Source organism: Phascolarctos cinereus, unplaced genomic scaffold (assembly GCF_003287225.1).
Source record: "Phascolarctos cinereus isolate Bilbo 61053 unplaced genomic scaffold, phaCin_HiC Scaffold_2;HRSCAF=192, whole genome shotgun sequence".
NCBI classification, from domain to species: domain Eukaryota; kingdom Metazoa; phylum Chordata; class Mammalia; order Diprotodontia; family Phascolarctidae; genus Phascolarctos; species Phascolarctos cinereus.
Window position 1 is genome coordinate 96,805,342 of NW_027555625.1, and position 20,289 is coordinate 96,825,630.

At 38.6% G+C, this 20,289-nt stretch overlaps 1 protein-coding gene across 26 annotated transcripts in view; it reads right to left on the minus strand.

Moving 5' to 3' along the window:
• Positions 1-20,289, minus strand: part of NRXN1 (neurexin 1) — a 1,404,735-nt gene that overhangs the window by 72,513 nt on the left and 1,311,933 nt on the right. The window contains exon 1 of one of the 26 annotated variants that reach the window (XM_020996249.2): positions 15,602-15,737. The exons of the other annotated variants lie outside the window; for them this stretch is intronic. Coding sequence (XP_020851908.1) covers positions 15,602-15,634 — 33 coding nt within the window. The 5' untranslated portion in view covers positions 15,635-15,737. Of the gene's footprint in view, positions 1-15,601; positions 15,738-20,289 lie in introns of those variants that run through there. 26 annotated transcript variants of the gene reach the window in all.

Consider the following 20,289-nt stretch of genomic DNA (forward strand, 5'->3'; position numbering starts at 1 on the left):
TTCCAATCTATTGAGTTTGCCAAAGGAATGCTAATTAATCATATTTTACTTTCATAAAAGGGGGGATTATCAATAAGAATTCTACCCCAATATTCTGATGGTAATAAAATTTAAAGAAGATGGCTATTTTTACCAACACTGGAATCATCAAATCATAGAGTTAGAAGTATCCTTAGGGATCACTAATCCAACCCCTCATTTTAGCATTTAGCAAACCAAGTCCCAGAAGTGCTGACTTGTCCAAGATGCTACAGTTGCTTTGTGACAAAGCTCTTTGTGAGCTGCCTTGGTTCTTTTCTTTAAGAAAATGAAACTTTAAAAAATAATAATAAAGTATACTAGATGGTTGCTTCTAACTAGAAGAATTCTAGGCATATTGTCACAAACAGAGGTGACTCGTGATGCACTTTCGGATTACATATAAAGTTTCTATATCTTAATATTGAGATAATTTTAAATAACCAAACTTTCTGGAGAAGAGAAAGTAAAACCCCAAATTTTCCCATTCTTAATGTAAGACCAAATGAGTCCTAGCTGTCTGTTATCTGTTAGCATAAAGATAAATAACAGTAATACTGGCACCTTAAGTCTGTAAAGAGCTTTATAAATTCATTCGAAAGGGCTTTTTAAATTATTGTATCATATGACCATCACAACAAATATTTGATCAGCATGGTTTAGGTATAGCTATTAACATCTTCCTGTTGAATAACTTGATAAGACCCATCAGAAGCGAAGCTATTTGTTTGAGGCTAAACGGTGAATTAGTATACCAGAACCCAGGTATCAACTCTCCTATACTAATTTCCTACAATATGCTATCTTATCAGTGTGGTCTTTTTCCAACTCTACTAGATAACCACTAGATCAAGAACTAAAGAGGCAGTGCAGTTAAAATATTTTATCTGAAAATGCATGAGTTTCTTTAAGTGAGGTCTTCTCCCAATATCAAGGAATAGGACCTTTTCTAACATAGTTACTTCAGTTTACAAACAGCTAAGTCAATTATTTGAAATTGTAGTGTTATACAACTTCTTAATTACTCAGGTCCCAGTTGGCCAGTAGGCACAAATGGACTGTAAGAGATAGATTTCTTTGGAAAAACCTGTCTATACATCGCAGGATCATCAATCTAGAATCAGAAGGGTTGAAAAGAGTACTTGTCCTGGCTTCCAAAGACAAAGAATGGATGTCCCTAGGATATCTTCTTGTGATCAAAATTAATTAAGACTTAATATGCTATCGGTCACCTGGAGCATAGAGCAGGGACCAATGGCTCAGTCATTTTTTTTTTTAATTCAAGAACCTATTTCGAGTTGTTAAAACTTAGGTTGGTTAAGTAATTTCAACAGGAAGGGTTTTATGAAACAAATTCTTCCATGGAACTTTATTCTTCCAAACAGGCAGAGCCACCCAACTCCTCCATTGTTTTCTGCTCCTTCAGCTATCCATGACTAAAAATTATTTTATAAAATAAGGGAGTATTCACTGTAGAATGGGTAATAAATAAATAATTTTTGTCTCTTATCTTCACAAGCTGGAGATAGTCCTTCTTTCTATTCAATACTGTTTTGAAGTATATTTTATAATTTCTTAGTTATATCCACAAAACTGTTATTTCACACTTTAGAATCACATTACTGTCTGGATTTGCAATTCAGTGTTCATTGGTTTTAATTGGACAACTCAGGCTAAAAGAGATGTGAATGGTTACTGATCTGGAAGTAGGGACTTCTCTTATACGTAGGAATATAAGATATACTGGTAGATGCAAAGTGATTTTGCTTAGTGTGGCATAAACTGAATCTACAGATAGTACTTCTTGAACTTAATTAAAATATACTTTTCTGTGATCAGGAAAGGAGTGACAGCAAATGAAAAAGACGCATCCACCAAATCCTTTGATGAATCATCATCCGTCTCCTGTGTGTGATGTTGGATTTTTCCTTATTTTTTCAGTTTGTCATTTTAAAAAACTTTTCTTTATATTCCCAGCACTTAGTACAGTGCCTGGCATAACTAACATTTATTAAGCATCCACTACGTTCCAGAAACTGCACTAAGTGCTGGGGATACAAAGAAAGGAGAAAGGAAAAAAAAAAAAACAGACCCTGCTCTCAAGGAGCTCACAGTCTCACAGGGGAGTAGGTGTTTAGTAAATGCTTGTTAAGTGATGACTGTCCTAACCATAGTCATTCCCCTAGGGAATCTGTCTCAGATGCTGTTTTCTCTTTAAACATCTCTCAGAGATCTCATCCGTTCTGAGGTTCAGTTATTATTTTGATCAGATACCTTTCCAATTTGTATGTCCAGCCCCAATCCTTCCCCTGAATTGCATTCCTTTATTACCACTTGTGTACTGGATTTCTCCATGAGGATAGTTCACAGGAATTTCAAGCTCAAACAGGTCCAAAAAATGGAGCTCATAATCCTTACCCTCACCCTGCCTTTCCTCCAAACTTTTTCATTTCTGTTGATGGGCTACCATCACCCTCCCAGTCACCAAGACTCATCATCTGGTGTCATCTGTGATTCATCTCTTCCTCTCAATTCTCTTCCTCCCTATATCCAATCAATTGCCAAGTCTTGTTGATTCTACCTCTGTCATATCTCTCATATTTCTCCCCTTCACTCAACAGATATGACAACTTCTTTAAGTCAAGCCTTCATCATCTCTTGTCTGTACTCCTCAGCCCCAACCTGCTTTTAGTCTCGATGTCTAATACAGGGTTTCTTAACTTTTTGTTGTTCTTGTTGAGATCACCTTCAGCAATCTGGTGAAGACTAAAGACCCTATTTCAGAATAATGCTGTTTTTAAATAAAGAAATGCTAACTTTTAGTTAGAGATTAGTAAAAATATATTTTTTTCCAATTTCATAGCCCTTCTGAAATCGAAGTCTATGGTCCTCAGTCTAAGAAAGCCTGCTTTAACAAATTGCAACACAATCAACACAATTGCCAGAATGATTTCCCTAAAACAAGGCCCCATGTCACTCCATAGCTTACAGAGTTCCCGTGGTTCTAGAATAACATAGAATATACCCTGTTGGTACCCAAAGCACTAAGCAGTCTGACTCCAGCCAACTTCACCAGAATTATTTCAGATTATTCCTCTTCATGTAAGACATCTTTCTGTAAAACTAGTCCACTTGCTATTTCTCAAACTCAGCATTTCATGTCCCTCCTCCATAGTATTTGACCATGCCAGGAATATGCCTGGAATGCACTCTTTCTTCACTCTTCCTCTTAGAACTTTAGTTTCCTTTAAAAGGCACAACTCTGGTGGTCCTACCTCTGTCAAGCTCTTCTCTTAAAGATTCTGAGCTCTCTCTCTCCTCAAATGATCTTAGAATTACTTATCTATTGATATATTATGTCTCATTATAGACTGAATGCAAGTTCCTTGAGGAAGAATTTTTTTTTTTATTTTTGCTTTTGTATCCCTAGCATTTAGTATATAGTAAGCGCTTAAAAAATGTTTGGTGACTGCTGTTGAATTTTTGAATGAGCCATTCTGTATATGGTAGTTTCTTAATACCAGGGCTAGTTAGCTTTTATATTTTGCCAAACTTAAATGATGGGCTAAAGCTCTTCTTAGAAGCCATTTTAAAAGTTCCAAGTTGAAATTTGCTACATTTTCTCTAATACAAAACTCCTTTGTAGATATGTATTTTGACAAAATAATCTGCTTAAAGAGCTCAGCCCATCACATAATAGGATTTTTCATTGAATCAATCAACTAAATGCACCAAAATGCCTGACTGTTTCAGTATAAGAGGAGGATCCTTCTTCCTCCCTTTTCTAAATTCTCCCAGTACTTACTATGGCACCTATCATATTTGCCTGGTATTGTTAGCTCTCTATTCTATATCTATATCCTATATCTTTGACTAGACCATAGCTCTTTGAAAAGAGAGGCCTTGGCACAGCTAGGTGGTACAGTGGATGGAGCACCGCCCCTGGAGTTAGTAAGATCTGAGTTCCAATCTGGTCTCAGACCAGACACTTGACACTTACTAGCTGTGTGACCCTGGACAAGTCACTTAACCCAAATTGCCAAGAAGCAAAAAAGAAAAAAAAAAAGGAAAGAGAGGCCTTATCTCATACTTTTGCCTCCCAAGACAGAGCTAGCATAGGTGTGTGCCACTCAATAATTATTTTGAATAACTACTGAATAACTGAATATACTAATGAAAAAGTATAAATCATTCATTTGGTTAACTTCTTAAATTTTAACGGATTGACAGAACACATATCTCATTATGCCAAGGATCTATGATTTCCTTGGTGTGGGAACTCTTCCCACCCATGCAACTGACAAACTGTCTATGATTTACACTCAGAGATCTGCTTGAAGGAAAGAGAGGTTAAGGGACCTTGCCCACGGTGATATGGCTAGTGAGTATCAGAGGTGAATTTAGAACACGTTCTCCTGACTCCAAGTCCAGGAATTCTATCCACTATGCTATGCTGGAATACACAGGGTATATGACACAATCCCCACCACCACCACCACCACCACACACACACACACACACACACACACACACACACACACAGAAACTTCAGGTAAAGACTTTACCAATGAATACTATCATCTTTTCTTCAGTTACATTCTAAGATATATACCTGGAACAATACCCTAAAGAAATAATCAAAATATATACTGAATATATACTTTGATCTGATATGATCCTATGTACCCCCTCTCATTCACCTACCCACCCCTCCAAAAAAAAATGCACAGAGCAAGGGGAAAGGCATTGTACAGTGAGTCAAGAGACTCGAGTTCAAATTTCGATCCTATTATTGAAGTTGTAGCTATGTGACATCTGACAAGTCACAAACCACTTGAGCTTCAATATCTTCTTGAAATAGATCTTTAGAAATGAGGAAAGCAGGTGCTAGGGTTGAATTTCCTCTTCTCTAGGATGCTTTTTGCTTCTAACACTCTACAGACAATTCTGCAAGCTGGCAAAACTATAGTAATAATATTTTTTTTAAAGGCACAGGTTCTTACAAAACAAAAACAAACAAGAAAACTCTCCCTGTGATATTCACAAACATATGACATCAATTTAAATAAATAGCATATCTGTTAGGCAGTTTTAAAAATTATAGGCTTTCAAATAGACCAAGCATATGTTTTCCCCATACCCTTTTCACCATATTCTACCTTCATCTCTTCTTTGAGAAGGGCCACAAAGTGTTGATGCATCATTGGGGGAATTGTTGGGTACAGATAGGCTAAAGACAATATTTATTTTGTTACCTGCATCAGCAGGTTTTTGTTTAGAATGGTACTAGCTATTATAGATGACAAACTTCACCAATCCACATGGTGAAATATCAAAAATACAGGGCTCTAAATATCAGTCAGTACACGGCAACAGTTAAACAGTGATCTGATGCCTACTTATCTTGAGTATAGGACTGTATAAAACTACCAAGAGCCATATTGCTTTGCTTTTTACATCAAGACAGCTGCTTCAGTGAGCTCTGATGAAGGGTCCTATAGGCTTTCCTTAAATTGTAACTTTTTTTTGCAATTACCATTAGTAACCATTAGAAAGTATACATAGAAGATTAAAGAGAGATAATTGTTCATCAACTACTCTTAATTCTTTAAGACCAAAACTGTCAGTCTAGGTGTGTATGTGTTTATGTGTATGTGTGTATGTGTGTGTTTGTGTGTGTGTGTGTGTGTGTGTGTGTGTGTGTGTGTGTGTGAATCTTCCATCAAGAAAGGAGAAGAAAGCTGAATCAAGCACAAAGGTAATCACTGCTAGAATAAATTGCCAATGCATTCAATTGTGACCTAACGGCGTGAGAAAACTTTGTGCCTGGCCTAACATGTCTAATTTTCTGCCAGGAGAATTTGACTCACCATGTCATGTTGTGATGACATCAATGAGAAGAAAATAAGTTATAATTTTTTTCTAAGGTAAAAAGTGAATGGATAGGCAGAATGGTATGGATGATAGAGGGGAAGACCTGGGTTCAAATCCCACTTTTAAAACATAGTGACTGTGTCAGTAGGGTATCACCCCTCTAACCTCAATGCCCCCAGGCAACTTTCTATAACATTGGCAGATCTGCACTGGTAGAGGGAGTTTCTTCACAGAGATGAAATTACATGTAAAGACAAAAAAAAAAGATGGGGGAAAAATAATGATTGTTATTTAAGTGAATAAAAGTATACAATAGATTTCAAAATTGAGTGCCTTATTTTCATTGTTCATAAGGTGGAAAAATAATTTCCCTTAGAGTATATATTTTATATATAAAAAAGATGGCTCTCTTATATCACCACTGCGGTTATTATTTCTCACAATTAGGGTTATAAAGATTTCCAGCAGGTCAGTCTTACAAGGGTACAGCATCTACCTTCCTATATGAGATGTCAGAAGCACTGGGATTAGCCCCTTGCCCAATGAACTTCCTTAGTGATTGATCCCTCCATCATCTGTTAGAATGCAAGTTACCCTGGGCAGAGGTGGCATATTATACACAAAATGAATGAGCATTCCAGATCTTGGAACAAGATTTGATACAGAAAATATAATGAGGTACTCCAGTTGAGAGGGAGGTGCTCTGTGAGCTGAGGGGTAAAATAGGATGCAGCAGGTAACAAAGCTAAATTTTGCAGATTTCTCACTTTTTTTATTTTTCTGTTTACTGTATCCCTCCATTCACCTTCCAGAAGTCACCATGAAGACTAACAGAATGTTAGAACAGGAAGGACACTTAGCCTTCATCAGGGAGTCTAATCCTGTCATTTTTTTGGATAAGGAAATGTGCCACGAATAAGACTAGGGCTTGCTGTTGTGTGAATAATATTCCATTCAAACTGGAATTCTGTACATAACCAACTGTTTAGTGCTCTACAATTATCCTGGATCCAAGGAGATCCAGACAGTAATTCTAATCACTCAGTAAGGGTCAATGAATCCAAGTTTTCTCAATGTTATCATTAAAGTTCCATCTCACCTTACAGCACATCCTAGGATCACAAAATTAGATCAAGAAGGGATGTTGGAGGCCACCCACCCCTTCATTTTACAGGCACCATCATGGCAGTAACTTGATCTCCATAAAGCAAAGAAAAGGAACCAGAAAAGATACCAGTTTGTCTTCTGGCATCAATAAGCACATATTATATGCCAGAAATTGTGCTAGGTAGGTGCTCAGGATATATAGACAAACATGAAACCATTTCTGTCCTTAAGGAGCTTACATTCGACAAGAAGAGATAATGTTCTATCATACATGTACGTACATAAAAACATATCAAAAATTAATACAAGGCATGAGGGAAGTGGCACTAGCAGTTGGAGGATCAGGACAGGCCTCAAATAGGAGGTGTTGTGCTTTGAAGTAACAGAAGATTCTAAGACATGAAGTTGAGAAGAGAATGCATCCCAGGCATGAGAGAATAGACTATACAAAAAAAAAAAAAGAGATGGGAGATAGAATGCCTTGAAGAACACCAAGATAACCAGTTTTACTAGACTGATAGGTACATGAAGGAAATTCATCAGCCCAGAACAGTCTCTTTTTTAAAGCGCTCCACAGGAAGCTAAATGCAAATTTCTTGATTAAGAATGTCTTTTTCTAAATCAAAAGGGGGATGAGGTTCTATGAAGGGGAGAGAAGCTATGGGGGCTGGGATGATGACAATAATAAACACAAACTTCAGTTGTTCAGTATAGAAAGAGAGAGAATTTCATGTTTTAAATTTCTAGATTGCTTGAAATAAAAAGTTGGTCTGGATGGACAGCAAGAGCTTGAAAACATTGGGCATATCTACTTATGGCTTATTCCAACAATCTTTTGTTGTTCAGTTGTTTCAATAATGTCTGACTCTTCCTGAACCCATTTGGATTTTCTTGGCACGAATACTGGAATGGTATGCCATTTCCTTCTCCAGCTCATTTTACAGATGAGGCAAACAGGGTTAAATGACTTGCCTAGGGTCACAGGGTTAGGAAGTGCCTGAGGCCAGATTTGAATTCAGAAATATGAGTCTTCCACCATCTAGCTGACTTCGCATCCTTTCTTCCCACCCCTCCATCCTCAAACAGCACCTACTATTACTAGGCGGTCTCCCATCCAAGTCCTAATCAGGCCCTGCTCTGCTTAGCTTTCAAGGTCTGAGGAGAACATGGAGTTCAGAGTGGGATGCCATGGACATATTTTAACAATAAGTAATGCGAATAAGAAAACTACAGCATAGACTTCAAAGGTTTGTAGAAAGTCAATCGGAAATTTGACAGCTCTATTCTAGGATCTTGTCTTGAGGCTGTTGGGCACTAATTGACTATGTAAACCTAGCTTAGCTGTTATATTTGGTTAACTCATTTGGCGTTTCAACCTTTGAAAATGAAGGCGCAGTCACAAATGCCCTGGAGGCTTTGAGCCCACAAAGAGCAAAAGCTAGCAAAACAAGTATTTACTGATGATTAGCCCTCTGAAAGGATTCATTTCCTCAATGATGTACTCGCCAAAGGCCAAGGCTGGAGCAACCCTAGAAACACAGGCATTTTATGTTAAGTTACATTCACCAAAGGCCAGACAGAATTCAGCTGAGTAATTGGCATGCTCTGGGGACCGAATTGAGGGCTTCCAACTGCATAATGATAATTGAATGGGGAGGGATTTTCTGAGCTATTTTAGGCACTCACAGAGAGGGTGCTCTCCAATAGAAGGGCAAAGACCAACCTTCCTCACAGAGGCAGAACGGTATTTTGTTTCTTTGCAGTGGAAAGAAGTCATTTCAATTGGTGAAGTCCATAGTATAACCATTCAAATTATTGTGCGTTAAGAGCTGCAACCTTGAGTAACATGAAAAAAAAATGGAAGAAATGGAGGAAAGGAAGAAAAAGTTTTCATATAAATATAAGAATAACTAGTGTTTGTATATCGTTTTAAGGTTTGCAAAGCACTTTCCACGTTGTCTCATCTGTTCTATACAACAACCCTGTGAAACAGGTGCTATTATTATTTCTGTTTTAAAGATGAGGAAACTGAGACTGAGGGGTTAAGTGACTCCCTAGGGTTACACAGTAAGTGGCTGAAGCAGGATTTCAGCATAGGATCTGAAGTGACTCCAAGTCCAGTACTCTTATCCATTGTGCTACACACCTACACACACACACACACACACACACACACACACACACACACACAGAGAGTTTTTTTAGTTGCATTTTCATAGGAATGTACAGATAGATGAATGTTGAAAGCAATTAGTTCTTCACGAAGACATAATGAGATCTTTGGAAATACTCTTGTAACAGGTAATTTACTCAGATTGGTAGAGCTGAAAGGGTAGTTTGGAGAGGACACAGATTACAATCTCAGCTCCACTATTTATTAGCTGGGTGACCTTAAGTGAACTTGGTATCTCAATTTTCTCATCTCTAAAATGAGGGAAGTAGGCCAGAGGACCTCTAGAGTCCCTACCAGTTCTAAATCCTTCTCATCTTTCCCTTTTCTAAACCCTACGTAGGAATTCTTATTGATGGTCACACAGTAGGCAGTCAAATTTTAATGAGATTTATATTGCATTACATACATAGTTTGACCTGTGATTATTGCTTAATTGTTCCAAGGGTGTTAATCTTGTCTTTCCTATAGGAGAGCAGAATGTTTTCCAAGAGTAGGCTCTGTGTTACACCTCCTTCTCTCACAGCAAAATGACTATGTCCAACATGGTGCTCATCAACAGATATTTATTAAGCATCCTTCATTCAGTGACTTTGCAAAAGGTACTGCCTTAGTTAGCTGAATAATACAAGGTGGATTTCTCAGTGGGGATATGTATAGATTAACTGAAAGCAATGATTAACTTAAGTTCATTTTTAATTGGTCTGGAGATTAAATCATATATATCATTGCTTCCTACTCCAACCCAAAGTGACTTACCTCTCTAACCATAGCTTTCTCAAGTCATTAAAATTATTCTATATTTCCTGGAGAAATCTTGAAATTACTCTATGAATTCTCTATTATCTCTAGGGTTTGGGGGATTACCTACAGAAGTTTTTCAGTTTTGAAAATCCACAAAGCAAATGGAATCCATGAAACAAACTTCTTTGAAATAGCAGCTATGTGTAGAGAGCACTATACTGGTTGTTAGGTCCCTGCTCTCATGGAGCTTATCCTAGACAAGGCAAAAATAGAAATAACCATAATTTTCAACATTATGTAAGTCAATTGATTTTTAAAAGTCTCCTTAGCAAAATGTATTGGTTGGGGGTTGGGGGGAAAGGAGGATCCTAATTTTTTTTGGCTATCCCTGTAACATGACCAGCACAAGAAGCTGAAAGTGAACAATTTTTTTTAAATACCTATTGTGTTGGCTATATGGCATACCTGTTCTGGTGACATTAACAACTGCCTTCATTGTGCTAGTAATCTTTGTACTTGTACCTTATTTTTAAACTATTTCATTTTGCAAATAAATTTCTTCTATGGTTATGTTTCATATATATCCCTCCTCCCATACATCATTTCCTCTTAACACCTATGACTCAGCAGCAGCAGAAGGTTAGCCAGCAGGTGATTTTTTTTTTTTTGGCAACAGCAGCTCTTCATGAAGACTCCCTGTCAAGGTGGGAGGGGTTGTGAACCACAGGGAGCACCCACACTGCTGAAATCTTTAAAAGTATTGAGGTATTACCTGCCTACAACCACGCCCTGGTAGCCTTTTCAATTTTGAGAGACTTGAAGCTGATAATTGGGTAAAGGTAGATAGATACCCATATTATTGAAGTCTCAATCTTGTCCATGAATTTACCGGTAAATCTCACTTGTGAACTTATTTTTATCCTTTTTTTTTTTGCCAAAAAGCTTAAGTAAGCTTATACCCAAGATTGGAACACCCTATAAAACCTATAAAAGAATTAACAAAAAGCAGCAGGAACCGAGGTGAGGGCTTATAGTCTTCAGAACTGATTTATTTTAGTAACTGGATTTTGATCTTTGCTAAAAAGTCATTTGTGAGAGTCTCATCTTTTTTTTTTTAAAAAGGATCTCAGTGACGCATAAAAAAAGTGAGGTCTTGATAACACAAAAAGTATTACAATATGAACTATATGGGGGAAAGATATGGAACTAAAATAACATTTTAAGCTCTCTCTTTTTTAAAAAAATCAGCTAAATCATTTACCACAAGAGCTGCTTAAAACTAATTTGACAGTCTGGAAAAAAAAAATCTCTACCAATCTTCAGCTACATTTTTCAACATTTAATACATATATCTGAAGAAGTTTTAAGTCACTTCTAGCCAATCACTTCAAGTAGAAGCAATGGGTTGGTAAATTTGTCAATGGCAACTGGATACTTTTTCGAAAGAAAAATGCACAGACAAAAGCAAGGAAGGAAAGAAGGAAGGAAGGAAGTTTATACATTTCAGACTTCTTAACTTCCTTGAATTTTGACCAGACATCCACAATTCTGGGAAAGAACTGGACCTAATTATTCTATACAATGAGATGATATTGCCCAAAGATGCACCTAAATCACACACATTGTCATCAAATTAATAGGAAAAGACAGGAAAAGATTTAGATATCAACCAATAAGTGTATCTAACATGAGAGAAAAGTCAATGTGTTTATGGTAAACATTACCAATCCTTGAGAGAAAACCAAAACACTCAATATAATAAATCCAAAGCAAACCCAAGTGGCAGTACATTCTGATGAAATTCATTCTATGATTTAGAGCTGGAAGGAGCCTTAGAAAATCACTTGGCCAAACTCCTCATTTTACAGATGAGGAAACTGGAGTCTTGGAGCCAATTACATTCTCACTGCATACCAGTCATCAGAGTCTATAAACAATGAAGAAAGAAGCAAAGTGACACTTGAGACGATTTGGAGGGAAGGCAAGGCAATGAATCTTTGCAGTTTGGTAAAGTCTGCATTTTTAACTTAGAAGGTGAGGACTGTAAAATGGGAGAAAGACTGTCCAAAAGGAAAGGATGAAAGCTTCGTGCAGAATCATTTAAACTCATTGTAGTTCAACTCCAAAAGCACTTTGTCCCTTAGAAGTGGTAGCCAGATGCTCTATCTGTTGTAAATATAAAACAATGTAGGCTAGCAGGGAATTTCCCTCCAATTACTGTTCTACTATATTCTTCATGCTGTTAATTGATGGTACTTTCAGTAAGTAAATGCACCCAGATGCTATGGGACATGCTTATTTCAAAAATTAAAGTAGCATATGCAATACACACAGACAGTGACATTTCACCACAACCATCCAACGTGTCACTAATATGCAATGGAATGTAACGAATTATTTTACTAATGCATTAGAATTTCTCTAGTTAATGACGATATAATATTTTCATGGCATTCAAATGCCATACATTGAAAACTGGAAGACGCCTATGCAATTCTCAACTCTCTCCCTCATATCTTTTCTGTTTTGTGCCTAAACATCATCTGACTATCAACCTCTTAGGATACTTCAATTGTGTAGAGTCAATGGAAAAAGAAAAAAGGAATGGAAGAAATGCTTTTCACTACAGCTTGGATGTCTTGCTATTGTGCTTCATTAGCTTATTTAAACTCCCAAAACACAAATGACTTTCCAATATGCTGCCTGCAGGCTCTGTTTCTCCTTGGAATTTCAGGAGATGGTTTTCATAGGGTCTCCAAAGGAACCTCATCTCATTAGGCTGCTCAGATGAGAAGCCAAGTAGCCACTTTTCTTGCTTTTAGGAGTTACAGGAAGGAAGGAAGGAAGGAAGGAAGGAAGGAAGGAAGGAAGGAAGGAAGGAAGGAAGGAAGGAAGGAAGGAAGGAAGGAGAGAAGGAGGGAGGGAAGGAGGGAAGGAAGGAGGGAAGGAGGGAAGGAGGGAAGGAAGGAGGGAAGGAGGGAAGGAAGGGAGGGAAGGAAGGAAGGGAGGGAGGGAAGGGAGGGAGGGAGGGAGGGAAGGGAGGGAGGGAAGGAGTGAAGGAGGGAGGGAAGGAGTGAAGGAGGGAGGGAAGGAAGGAAGGAAGGAAGGAAGGAAGGAAGGAAGGAAGGAAGGAAGGAAGGAGGGAGGGAGGGAGGGAGGGAGGGAAGGAAGGAAGGAAGGAAGGAAGGAAGGAAGGAAGGAAGGAAGGAAGGAAGGAAGGAAGGAAGGAGGGAGGGAGGGAAGGAAGGAAGGAAGGAAGGATAGACAGACAAGGAAGCAACCAGAAATGTTTTGAGTCAATGGTTTAACTCTGGCAATGACTCCACCCCTAAAAGTTCCAAAAATACAGGCGTTCACTTTCTAAGACTATATTCTGATAAACTGAAGGTTAGACAAGTCAAACACAGGAAAAAAGTGTGGTAGGAAAAGAGTGGATTAAAAGCCTTTGTTGGAAAGAATTTTGTTGTGTATAACCAAAAAAAGCCTTTGCTGTGTAAAACCAAATAAAGAAGACCAACTAAATTCCACCAGTAAGTTTCTGGTGGGTGAACCACTAGACTAGAAACTGTTAAGGTTACATTTGGATGAGATTCTGAATGTCTGATTTGCTTGATTTTTCAATATTTTTGACTAAGTTCAGTGACACTTCTAGACTTTGACTGCCATGTCTCTCTACAATCTTGGTTTCACTCAGAAAAAGCTGAAACCCCTGACGACTACTTCTGTGTTGACCTGGAAGGATTATTAATATTAGGGTGTTAAGAAACAAACTGATTTTCATGCTGGCTCAGCCCTTAAGCCCTTTCCAGGCAAAAGCTGTCAGCTGTGTCCAATTCAGTGGCTGCTTGGGTGATGTGCAGGATTGTTGATGGAAGCTGCTGAGAAACTCATTTCACTGAGGGCTTTGGGCTGGACCTAAGCCAGGGTCAACAGCCACGCCCCACTTCTTAAAAAAAAAAAAAAGAGCTGAGGGAAAGGAACACTAGAAAATACTATTCTAGAAATGAACCTGTATTAAAAGTCAGGAGTGAAAGATGAATAGCAGATTTACAGGACAATATAACATTTTAGACAATGAAAACATGCATAGGAAAAAGGTTAGGAGACCTCACATCTTTTAAAGCTATCAACCAGGTATGGCAAAAACAACTGAGTTTTGATATTCAGATCCACAAATGCTGGAAACAGAGCCACTGTTATCTGTCATCCATATTTGAATTCTAGTGTCTCAAAAATTAATACAGCTTTAAATCTATTCCACAGATAACCTTTCACAAACCTGACACCATGAAGAAAGCATCTTGTTAGGTATTGTTCATAATTTGGCAAAGCAAGTCAAATTCATATAATTTCCCCTCCTAAATTCCAATTACCTCTGCTAACTAATTTAAAAGAAAACAGGTTGTCACAATAGCCTTTGCAGTCTGTATATCTAGTTTTTTTTTCTTCTTAGAACGAAGGTTACAGCTATCTTTTCTATTAAGCCCCCATCGCCCCTCCTCTCTATACTCTCCTTTCCTTCCTCTCTCCTCAAGCCCATCCATCTTCTCCTCCCCCACCTATTGTCTCTCTCTACTCATTGTCAGTACATGCCTGTCCCATCTGGTAACACTTTTGGCTTCTGCCAGCTCTAATTCCCAAGGGCCATGCAAATGTTAAAATGCCAAGCCATTTTTGCTCTTAGAAACAACAATAAGGACCAGCAAGGAGGTTATCAAACTGTTCACCAAACAGCTCATACACACATAGAAACGAACATGTATACATTTTTTTTCTCTCATACACACACAGCTGTTTTAGAACAAGTATTCTCTCATAGTCTAAAATAGAGGATTTTTAAAATTCCTTGTTTGGTAGGTTTAAAAAATTCTAGTCTTGCTTTACAAATCTGAAATAAGCAAGTAAACATATTTCTTTAAAAAAACACACACCACAAATACTTCTATCCTCACAGACATGTAGATTACTTTCTCCTCCCCCACCCAGTGATCAGAATTAATGCTAAGAATTCAATAAACATGAAATAATTTCATTTGTTAATCAAATGTTGTCATTCACTGTTAAGACATTTTCTGTTCCACCACACATGCATTTAACTCACAGATATCCCAGCTCTACAAATTCTCAAAGAAAAACCCCACTGTGCCATAAAAGCATGCATGGTCAGGATCTAAGCATCTCCCAACAAAAACATCACTATGCCATTACAATATAGCAGCCAGGCAAGTAATGGAAGCAGCCTTTATTCATGCTTTTACTTGGGTCAACTTAATACATCTATACGTATATACACACTTATATACATATGTATAATATATAAATATATATAAAATGTTGTTGCTGTTGCCGTAAGCATGCTGAAGAACCTCTGATGCTCATAAAAGCAGCAAATGAAAAATATAAGCAATCATGCCCAGGGTTTAAAGAGTTTTTTTTCTTTGAAAAGAAATTAATTTTCAAAAGCTTTTCTAGATTTCATATTATAGCGTGCATAAATTTGATCTTAATCTTAATGCCATGCAATCTCCAAGGAGATAAGTCTTTTATATTTAAAAATTCGTTTTAATAATTGGTCCAAATGACTTTTGTTATTATTATTATTATTGTTTTTAGACTAACGGTATTTTAAACCCTGCATGCTGCAGTGCTAAGTCTGTGCTCAGTATCGGCTGTGATAGAAGAAGCTACCTGCGAGGTTTCACAGTGCCATCTCATATCCATGTCTGTCTGGCTACCCTGCGTGCTTAGAGCTTTTTTCTTAATTCTTAATGGAAATCCTAGGAAATTTAGTCCATCCTCTGAAATCAATACTGGTGACAGGAGAGCTCCCTGACTCAGTGGGAGATCAGGATGATAAATTGCCTGCGCATCAGCCTGGCCTATCAGTGCCCTGCACACAGATGGGCGAGAAAAGACACAGAAAAGGCTCCAACTGTCACGTGTCACTGAGGAGCCAATGGCGACCGCGCTGCTGCAGGGAAGGGACGCTGCAGTTGCTTCTGCAGAAGAGGAGGGCTGGTGAATGCACGATTGGCCACCTCCCCCTCGCGCGTGTCTGCCAGCGCGCGCGCGCGCCTGTGGTCCCACCCTCCCCCTCCCCAGAGGGACTCTCCCCTCCCCTCTCTTCCTCTTCTCTAGGGTGTCAGGGCCGCCTGGAGCTCCACAGGCTAGGGCTGAGATTTCAGGGGAGGACCCTACGCAGCCCACGCCTCTCTCCCATACCCAATCCTATTTACAAAGAGTTTTTAAAAAACCAACAAAACCCTCAACTTCACTTTCCCATCCAACTTGGTCCTTGCAAAAGGGAGACGGATTTTAAGTATCCCAGCCTTTTAAACTCTTCAGTTGACACCGTGTTTGGGTCTACTATTAAATTAGCAACCTTAAACTCTGCAATTAACATGCAAGCCCTCTTAACGGAACCGCCTCAAAGCCTTATAATTGTAATTATAATTTTATTTCCAAGTTAATGAATAACATTTTTTGTATGCCACGTTTATAATGAGTATTTTTATGGGATGATTTTGTAAAGGCAATTAGGCAGCATTAAGAAATACATTATTATGGTCTTTTGCCAATTAGAGCTGTTCCTTTAAAAAAAAAAGTAAAGCCCTAATAAAATCTGCTATTTTACCGAATGGTTTAAAAATACAAACAAACAAAATATGCCTAGTCCCTTCTCCCAAACTCTGATGGCTAGATGTGTTATCCTGTGATTGCAACATATATTTCTCTGCTGTCTTTATTCTGAAAGTTACAATAATTCTTTCATAAATAGAGGCTGCACATCTGGGATACCATATGGAAACCTATCCCAACGTGCATCTGTCTCCATCGATCATACTATAATAACAGCTACAATGCACAGTTATTTAAGGTAAGGCCATCACATCCCTTCATCCCTTCTGACAAAGAAGGTTACATATAACAGTACCATGATGCTTTTCAAGTAACAGCTAATGGTGGGAAAATGCCTCTCTAAAGTCTGCAAAAAAGAAGATTCATCTCTGAAAAATGTATTTGCAGAACCTTCTAGTTGCTGCTCCTTATCATTTTATATTTTGCCTAATTTGCGTGAGATTCTGAAACTTCAAGAGTTAATATTACCAAGTATCAATCTTCTCTTTCAAGAAGGCCTTTCACTCGCTTAAATATATTTAGAATAATGAATCAGAGAACAAAGGTAAGCTGGTATCCTGTCATCAATAAATTGCCAGGAAGCTTTGGAAGAGTGGTTTGAAATTCTGAAGCTCACATTATCTTAGCAATTATTATTATTTTAATAAAGTCTTGAACCAGAGTTTCCTTTCAATCATTTTACAAGTTTATATACATGGGTGGAAGGGAGAAGAGAGGACAAAGTAGAGAAGTGTAATCCATAATAATTCACAAAAATACTTGTTGATTGACTTGTTAGAGGAAACCTAGTTGTTCAGGACCGCAAGATCACCAGACCACCGTCAAGGCACCACCATTTCCTGGCAGCAGTTTCCCCCAACTGAGGCTCTGTAGCCATCAGGAGAGTGGTTCTTCATTTTGGTGGTACGAGGGATGGTTTTTTGTGTAAATAAGCTGCAGCTTTCTACAACATAATAGTTGTATTATTTGAGAATAAGTATGGAGACAAAAACACTCCCCATTCCTTCAAGACTCATCCCTCCTATTCCAAGCTTTACTAATTCCCCTAGTTAAGTGTAATGCTCTCTTTTCTCAAATTCTATTGTACCTACTTATCTGTTTTATTTTCCTCAGTAAATTTACTGTAGGCGCCTTAAAACAGCTCTTATTATTTTGTGTTTGTCCTTGCCTAGTTTGTTGAATAGACAGACAGAACATCTATTGTTTTCTATGTGCCAGACACTGTGCTAAGGACTGCTGTTAGAATCCCTGTTCCTGAGGAGCTTACAGACTGATGGGTGAAGACAGCACATAGAGAGGAGTTGGAAAGGGAGGGAGAGGGGAGGGCGGTGGAACATGAAACTATATGGTGTTGAGATGGCCAGAAAGTAACACAGAGGCCGGGGATCCAGCAAGGTAAGGTAAACACTCCCCTATCAGTGCCTGAGGACCTGGGGGTGGAGGAGTCCAAGGTCATGGTCAGCAGGAGGTAGAGATGATGTTCCAAGCAGAGAAGACATTGCATGTAAGAGGTGTCAAGGCCTAGGCCCTAGCAAAACTCAGTGCCTCGCACATAGAACCAGTCTAAAAAGCATTTAGTGATTATCATGGAATTTCAAGGGACCTTGATGACTGTCTAATTCAACACATACCAAAAAGAGTTCCCTTTACACCATACCTTAAAAATATTCATCCAGACTTGTTCAAATTGACTTGAGTTTTGGCCTTTGTCTTTGTTCGTTTTTAAAAAGGTGAGTGTTATGTTTATGTAGGCAATTAGGACTGGAGATGACATCAACTGTCAACGACCTCCTCTCAAGATGTTTCTTAATAATCTTCTTTTTACCTTTGAAAAGATGAAATTAGGGCTCAGGGTGCCTTTTTTTTTAAACCATCTTTTACTTGGAAGTCTAGTTGTAGACTCCTGGAAAGTTGTGGGTGGGTGAACAGATTAGCCTAGTCTCTGACAAATGCCTGTTTTCCTTCCTTGGTTCAGTTCAGATGCTCCCTCCTCCACAGGCCCTTTCTTGATCCCCCCTCGCCTTCCTGATGCTAGTGCCAGCTACCTCCCTTGCCTTGCATTGAGGGGTATTTATTTTGCAAATGCTTCTCTGTTTACCCATTATCTCCCCACATAGACAATTGCTGTTTGGATGCAGCTTGAGGCCTGGGACTAAAGTTTCACCTTTGTCTCTGTGTCCCCAGCAAAAAACACACAGTGCCTGGAATGTAACCGGTATTTTATAAACGTTTATTGATGGAGTGATTGTTCCTTGGTTTTTTGGTCTGTGATTTCAGGTACAGTTTGTACAACCTGATGCTATTCGACCCTGTCCCCATTTGCTTCAGGCAGCACAATAGGTTTGCTTTGGGAAAAAAAAAACCCTAGGCAATGATTTATTAAGTATCTACTATGTACCAGGTCCTGCAAATGCAAAACCAGAAATAAAACAGTCCCTGCCCTCAGTGAGCCTATGTACTATCAGGGGAGAAAATATAAATATATGCAACATACAAGCAACATGAAAACAAGGTAATTTCATTTTGGGAGGGGCATGAGTGGCTGAGGAACAATAAGAAATTCTGTCAGGGAGAAAACATGTGTGTTAAGTAGCTGCATAATATATATATATATATATATATATACATATATATATATATATATATAAATATTGAATGCAAGGTAGTTTGGGAAGGAATACACTAACAGCTGGGAGGTCTGGAAAGGCTTTGTGTGGAAGAAAGTGTTTGAGTGGAGTCTTGAAGGAAATCAGGGATTCTGAGAAGAGATGGTGAGGAGAGACTGCATTCTATGCATGGGGAACAGCCAATGCTAGAGCAGATTGATGGCAGATGGAGTACTGAGTATGGGCAATACGGCTGGAGGGCAGGAAAAGGATGCATTGTGAAGATTTTTAAATGCCACATAAAGGAATTTATATTTGATCCTAGAGGTACTAGGGAGCCATAGGAATTTATTCAGGTTTTGGGTGGGGGAGGGAGTTCTACACCACATGATCACATCTGGGTTTTAGAAAAACGACTTTGTCAGTCAATGAGCATTAAGTACTTACTAAGTGCCAGGCAGTGTGCTAATTGCTGAGGACACAAAGAAAGGCAGAACACAGTCCCTTCCCTTGAGCTGGCGGCTATGTGGAGGCTCCATTAGAGTGAACAAAGACTATGGCAACAGTCCAGGCAAAAGGCTAAATTAGGGTAGTAGCTGTGTGAGTAGAGAGGATAGGACATAAAGAAGAGATATTGATGGAGGCAAGATTTGGCGCCTGATTGGTTAGGTGATACTAGTGAGGGTGAAGAGTTGAATGGGACATTGTGGTTACAGGAAGGATGATGGCACCCTAGATAGAAACAGAGAAAAATGAACGTGCTTTGAGGAAAAGAAAATGAGTTCTGTTTGGACGTTTCTGTCCCAGAGGCAGTTCATGACACATAACAGAGGCTAAGGAGAAAGACTACAGCTGGATAATGAGTACTCAACAGATTTAGCTTCCTTGATGATGTGGTCAGATCCCCTACATCGAGGGCTATCCTACAGAACAAGAGAACTTAGCAGGCATTCCTAATGAGTTGTCAAGGTTGGGATACCCTAGGATTCCGAATAAAGGCATACCTTGGTCTTTATTTGGTTTAGGTGAAAACACTGCATCTAGATGAAACAGAGTGGTGTTTGGCTCCACTGAAACAATCTTATAAATGGAGGCAGTGTGTTATAAGGAGAGATCACGGATTTGGGAATA